General features: G+C 37.8%; 1 protein-coding gene across 4 annotated transcripts in view; it reads left to right on the top strand.

The window, feature by feature from the left end:
• glis3 (GLIS family zinc finger 3) overlaps positions 1–6,948 on the top strand; it is a 39,931-nt gene that overhangs the window by 20,971 nt on the left and 12,012 nt on the right. For all 4 annotated transcript variants that reach the window (XR_013819977.1, XM_079860673.1, XM_079860671.1 and 1 more), the window contains exons 6-7: positions 4,282–4,443; positions 5,275–5,385. Coding sequence is in view for 3 of the 4 variants with exons in the window: in XM_079860673.1 (XP_079716799.1) it covers positions 4,282–4,443; positions 5,275–5,385 (273 nt within the window). In the remaining variant the exon portion in view is untranslated. The remainder of the gene's footprint in view (positions 1–4,281; positions 4,444–5,274; positions 5,386–6,948) is intronic.

Raw genomic sequence — 6,948 nt, 5'->3', positions numbered from 1 at the left:
CATCCATGTCTACCCATCCGTCTATCTATCGATCTATCTATCTATCTATCTATCTATCTATCTATCTATCTATCTATCTGTCTGTCTGTCTTTCTACCTATCTATCCATCTATCTATCTGTCTATCCATCCATGTCTACCCATCCGTCTATCTATCGATCGATCTATCTATCTATCTATCTATCTATCTATCTATCTATCTATCTATCAATGTCTATCCATCCATCTATCTACCTATCTGTCTACCTATCTATCTGTCTATCTATCTATCTATCTATCCATCTGTCTATCCATCCATCCATCTATCTATCTATCAATCCATCCATGTCTATCCATCTATCTATCCATCTGTCTATCCATCCGTCTATCCATCCATCTATCTATCCATCTATCTATCTATCTATCCATCCATATCTATCTATCTATCCATCTATGTCTATCCATCCATCCATGGCTATCCATCTATCTATCTATCTATCTATCTATCTATCTATGTCTATCCATCCATCTATCTATCCATCTATCTATCTATCCATCCATCTGTCTATCCATCTATGTCTATTCATCCGTCTATCTATCTATCAATCCATCCATGTCTATCTATCATCTATGTCTATCCATCCGTCTATCTATCTATCAATCCATCCATGTCTATCCATCTATCTATCCATCTATGTCTATCCATCCGTCTATTTATCTATCTATCTATCTATCTGTCTATCTATCTATCTATCCATCCATCTATGTCTATCCATCCGTCTATCCATCTATCTATCCATCCATGTCTATCTATCTATCTATCTATCTATCTATCTATCTATCTATCTATCTATCTATCTATCTATCTATCTATCTATCTATCTAACCATCTTTCACTTGGTTTCACTTGTTTTGATCATGTGAATGATCCTTCATTCTCCAATCTCCAATGATTTTGATCGATCTTTCACTTCAAAACCCACATAAAAACATAAAGGCCTTACATTATTTTATATCATACGAGCAAATGCAATAATTTGTCACTTCAAAATACCAAACCCTGTCTACACACATTCTTCTCTGGCTATTCCTAACCTTAGATGATAATGAAGCAGTTGTAGTTGTCTGGGTGATGCCAAAGCCCTGGCACACGAGCCCTGGCTCATGTTGACATCTATTCAGGACTCGCTCTCTCACAACGGCCAAGCTTTATTAAATAAAGTCTGTGAAAGTCCTGCACAGACACAGGTTCCCCAGCTGGCCTGATCTGAATGCTCATTGATCTGCTGTTTTCTTTGGCTGGTGTGTGTGAGCCAGAGGACTGGTGGGATAGTTGAGGTGCAGTTTAGCTCTTTAATGATCCACTGGTAATTAGGCGGCTGCAGTTATTACTTCTGACTTCAACGACTGTTGAAGCTTAATGGCTTCTGGTTCAAGATAAACGGTCCCAGATTAGTCGTCTTCTGCCTGTAGGAACAAGGATCGGACTAGACAAGACAAGGATGGACAAGTCTAGACTTTATTTCTCCTTCAATGTGGGATTTTTTGCACTTGTTTTATGGTCGCGCAAGTGGAATCCACATGTACCGGATGTGGGCCGGATCTGGGCCGACACTATGTTTTTGTCTGGGTCAGTAAAATAAAAACGTGCTTGATTTGAGGATTCATTCAAATGCTGAAGTTTATTGAAGAATAAACTGAAGGTTATTTCCGTGCTAGTGATTAACGCCACTAATTAATCATCCTTCCCGCGGGTCATTTTGACCCAAAACTAATTTTTTTTTTTACGTTTTAAAAATTGAGTGTTCATTAGAGGGGTCCAAGACCCTAGGACTTTTGACACACTTGAACCACAAATATACAAAAAAAAACCAAAAAAAAAACCTTTTTGTTAAAAAAGTAACAAATCCTTCCGTCTCGGGTCAATTTGACCCCCTTAGGAATAAATGGAATGTGAGGAATGCTTCAGTACACATAAAAAAAAAACTAAAAATGCTCAGAATTCTAACAAAAGAATTTACCAAAATAAATATTTTATAATGTCTACATGTGTATCGGAATGCAATGCATACTGAAGTTAACTGACTTTAGGACCCAGCGGACAGCTCATTTGCTCCATATAGAGATATAAGGCCATCTAGACTCATGAAATATCATCTTATATTATTTGTTTTCCTCAAAGACACCCGATGTAAGATATTTAGAGCTAAATTAAAAGGGTTATGCATGAAAGTGTGAGTTATTTTGAATTTAAGTTGAAAGAATGTGAGGAATGTACTATTTATTTATTATTTATTGATCAAATCTAGTAATTTAAAGGTAAATAAAATAAAAAATTGCATTAAAAAATAGAAAAAATATTATCAAATTGAAATAAAGTGAGCTTTCTGGACAATAAAAAAAAAGTATAATTTTATGGCTTCGGGTCATTTTGACCGGATGGGAAAGATGTGTTACAGAGTGTGAGGGAAGGATGAGATTCATTGTTTGCACCTTCTATCATTCAGGTTTGTTTGTGATTAAAAAAAATTATAAGTTGGGAACAAAGGATTTTTGCAAAAATGACAGTCCACATACGTGAAGAAACGCCACAACGACTGTGACTCCCTCCCGCTGCTTTAGAAACGATCCCGATAAATCCCGATCCCAAAAGAATTCCTGTTCATCAGTGACAAATCACAAGTACAGATCTTTCTGTTCTCACAAAACAAACTTTATATTTAGATTAAATTACTGACCCTTGTAAAGATCAGCTCAAGCCTCGTGATTAAATAACGCCTACATGCGACACTGCTATTGCATTAATATCTCCTGCTAAAATAACCACTTCATTATAAAGCAATCAAAACATGCTGACAGAAACACTATTAATGTCCAACTCCATTATGTTCCTGTTGTATAAGATGAGCTCAGAGCCAAAGAATTCCAGCGATTGCTGAAGTCATTTTCTGATGGGTAATTATTTATTTCTAAACCATATTTCTGAACGAAACAAATGAGGTCAGGGCGTTTGTTCACGCATCGGTGGCTTCTGGCATCCGTGATTCGCCGGCATTCCTGCCCGCACATCCGAAAGGACAGAGATCAGGAATGTCACATTCTTGCAAGATGAAGCAAAAATGTTCATGATGTCATTTAATTAGAGTGAACGGTCAAGCTTTTGATGCAGTGATAAAACGTTAAACTATAACTAACTGTGATCTACACTGCAAAACATGCTTTTCTTACTCTTGTGTCCAGTCCAAATATCAAGCATTTCTTAAATCAAGATGCATTTATTAAAGTAGTAAAATGACATAAGATATTAAGTCTTGTTTTCTGGGGGAATTCATCAAAATGAAGAGAGTTTATCTGCCAATGGGGTCAGAAGAATAATCTTGTTTCTGTTTGAATTAACATTATTTTTCTGACCCCACTGGCAGATTATTGTGCTTTTTAAAGCATCAACTCACTTCATTTTAACGAATTCCCCTAGAAAACCGGAAAATCATATCTTATGTCATTTTACTTATATAGTAACACATCTTGATTTAAGAATTTTTAGAAATTTGGACTGGAAACAAGACAAAAATACTAAGTAAGAAAAGCATGTATTGCAGTGTGTGACGCCTTATTAAATGTGACTGTTGAGTTTATACTGAGATGAAATAGATGCAAACGTCGTTAATTATTGTTCCTGCACTATTTAATTTTAATTAGCTTATTTAACAATGCATAATAATAATTGAATAGCTGAATTTTCAGCATCATTGTTGAAAACCGAAAAAAAATTAATCAAGGACACATTAAATTGATTAAAAGTGACAGTAAAGACATTTATAATGTTACAAAAGATTCTATTTCAAATAAATGCTGTTCTTTTGATGATGATGATGATGATGATGATGATGAAGCCACTGCAAAAATGTTCATGATGTCATTTAATTAGAGTGAACAGTCTAGCTTTTGATGCAGTGATAAACCGTTAACTGAAAACTAGAACTAACTGTGAATCTATGACGCCTTATTAAGTTTCTACTTCATACTGAGGTGAAATAGATGCAACCGTTGCCTGTTATTGTTCCTACACTTTAATTAGCTTATTAAACAATGCATAATAATATATGCACAGAGAATAGTGTAGCTGGCTTCATCTAACAGATGGCACAAAATAATATAATTAGAGAAATAATAATCAAAATAATAAGAGAGGGACATAGACGGGTTACTTGAGCAGGAAAACACTGACCCCTTCTGGCCAGGCTGAGTCCTGCAGAGAAACACGTCTGGCCCGTGTGACTGATCTGTGTGTTCCTCTGGTTAGTTTGAGGGCTGTCAGAAGGCCTTCTCCCGGCTGGAGAACCTGAAGATCCACCTGAGGAGCCACACGGGCGAGAAGCCCTACGTGTGCCAGCAGCCCGGCTGCCAGAAAGCCTTCAGCAACTCCAGCGACCGCGCCAAACACCAGCGCACGCACGTCGACACGGTGAGAACACCAGAACATCTCACAGCCGCGGAGAGAGAGGCTCTTCCCCAGTGTAGAAGTATATTCAACACGCCCACGCAACACACCTGCACACCAGAGGCAGAGAACGGGTGTGTGTGTGTGTGTGTGTGTGTGTGTGTGTGTGATGGGAAGGTTTAGGGTCGGGTTAGTGTGTGTGTGTGTGTGTGATGGGAAGGTTTAGGGTTCGGGTTAGTGTGTGTGTGTGTGTGTGTGTGTGTGTGTGTGATGGGTAGGTTTAGGGGTCGGGTTAGTGTGTGTGTGTGTGTGTGTGATGGGAAGGTTTAGGGGTCGGGTTAGTGTGTGTGTGTGTGTGTGATGGGAAGGTTTAGGGGTCGGGTTAGTGTGTGTGTGTGTGTGTGTGTGTGATGGGAAGGTTTAGGGGTTGGGTTAGTGTGTGTGTGTGTGTGTGTGTGTGTGTGTGTGTGTGTGTGATGGGAAGGTTTAGGGGTCGGGTTAGTGTGTGTGTGTGTGTGATGGGAAGGTTTAGGGGTCGGGTTAGTGTGTGTGTGTGTGTGTGTGTGTGTGTGTGTGATGGGAAGGTTTAGGGGTTGGGTTAGTGTGTGTGTGTGTGTGTGTGTGTGTGTGATGGGTAGGTTTAGGAGTTGGGTTAGTGTGTGTGTGTGTGATGGGTAGGTTCAGGGGTTGGGTTAGTGTGTGTGTGTGTGTGTGTGTGTGATGGGTAGGGTTAGTATAAGAGAATAGAATATACAGTCTGTACAGTATAATAACCATTACGCCTATGGAATGTCCTCACAAGTATAGCAAAACAAACCTGTGTGTGTGTGTGTGTGTGTGTGTGTGTGTGTGCAGAAGCCCTACGCATGTCAGATCCAGGGGTGTGGTAAACGCTACACGGACCCCAGCTCTCTGCGCAAACACGTCAAGTCTCACTCCTTGAAGGAGCAACAAGCCAGGAAAAAGGTACAAGCATCATAACAGCACACGTCAGACTCCAGCCTTTCTGCCATCACACACCCCACGCTGAGATACACACCGGATCTGGCCCGACTCTGTTGCTGTCAGGGACCGGTCAAACGTTCAGAATAATAATAAAAAAAAAAAAAAAGTTTAACATCTCTTCTGCTCACCAAAGCTGCATTTATTTGATCAAAAATACTGTAAAAACTGTGAAATATTATTACACGTTATAATAACTGTTTTCAATGTGAATATATTGTAAAATGTAATTTATTCCTGTGATCAAAGCTGAATTTTCAACATCATTGTTGAAAATGTTGAAAACAGAAACAAAAAACCACATAAAATGATCAAAACTGACAGTAAAGACATTTATAATGTTACAAAAGATTATATTTCAAATAAATGCTGTTCTTTCTATTCATCACCTGAAAATTAAAATGCATCTCAATTTTTAACAAACATCTGAACACTGATAATAATCATAAATGTTTCTTGATCATCAAATCATCATATTAGAGTGATTTCTGAAGGATCATGTGACACTGAAGACTGGAGTAATGATGCTGAACATTCAGCTTTGATCACAGGAATAAATTACACTTTACTAGATATTCACATAGACAACAGCTGATTTACATTATAATAATATTTTACTATTTTTACTGTATTTTTGATCAAATAAATGCAGCCTTGGAGAAACTAGTTACTATTTTACATCTTAACCGTGACAATTTTTTGGTGTTTTTTGCACTTCTTGGCGTTTTAAATTCTTTCTATGTAAACAAAGGCAATTGAAGATTCTTCTAAAATGATAATTTTGTGTTCCACACACACAAAAAATGAAAGCATATAGATTTGGAAGGCGAGTAAATAACAACAGAATTTGTATTTTTGTGTGAATTATCCAGTTATTCGCTCAGAAGAGGATTGTACAACATGCAACCGTCGTCTTATAATGTAGAACAGTGTGTGTTTGAGACGAAATGTGCAAGATTTGTCAAGAAGGGCGTTGATAACTAAGTCTCTGAACTGGTAACTTGTTGTGTAGGAGCCGTTCATTATCACCAAGGAACAAAATAAAGGTCACGTCACCATAGATACAGATTCCTCAAGCACACGGTTTCTGGGAGAGGAAAAATAGAAAAATAGAAAAAACTGGTCAAACTGCTTATAGAGGATCTGTCCTGTCTGAACACACCCAGTGCTCCTCACCGATGATTATTAGGAATTACTCAGAAGATATTATTAGAGACACTAAATATGATCACGATGTCCTGCAGGTCCAGAGCTTGAAACGCAGGGATATTTTAAGCTGTGATATTAAACCATATGCTTATGATTAATTACTGTACATTCAGCTCAATTAGGCAAAAGATTATGCTGCAATTATCCAAGGTTATATCTATCGATGTGCTTTAATAACATTTGGAAAGTAAATGCAGTCTTTTCAGTCGCCGTGACATCGAAATTTACTTTCTTGGTCTTATTGTGAACGTTATTCCAGATGTTATTCGAAGTGCACATCGTTCCAGATGTTGATCTAGAATAATCTAGAATAACGTG

The sequence above is a fragment of the Squalius cephalus genome (assembly GCF_949319135.1).
Source record: "Squalius cephalus genome assembly, chromosome: 24".
Taxonomy (NCBI): domain Eukaryota; kingdom Metazoa; phylum Chordata; class Actinopteri; order Cypriniformes; family Leuciscidae; genus Squalius; species Squalius cephalus.
Note: the sequence above shows the minus strand (reverse complement) of the source record. Positions and strands in the feature narration are given on the sequence as shown.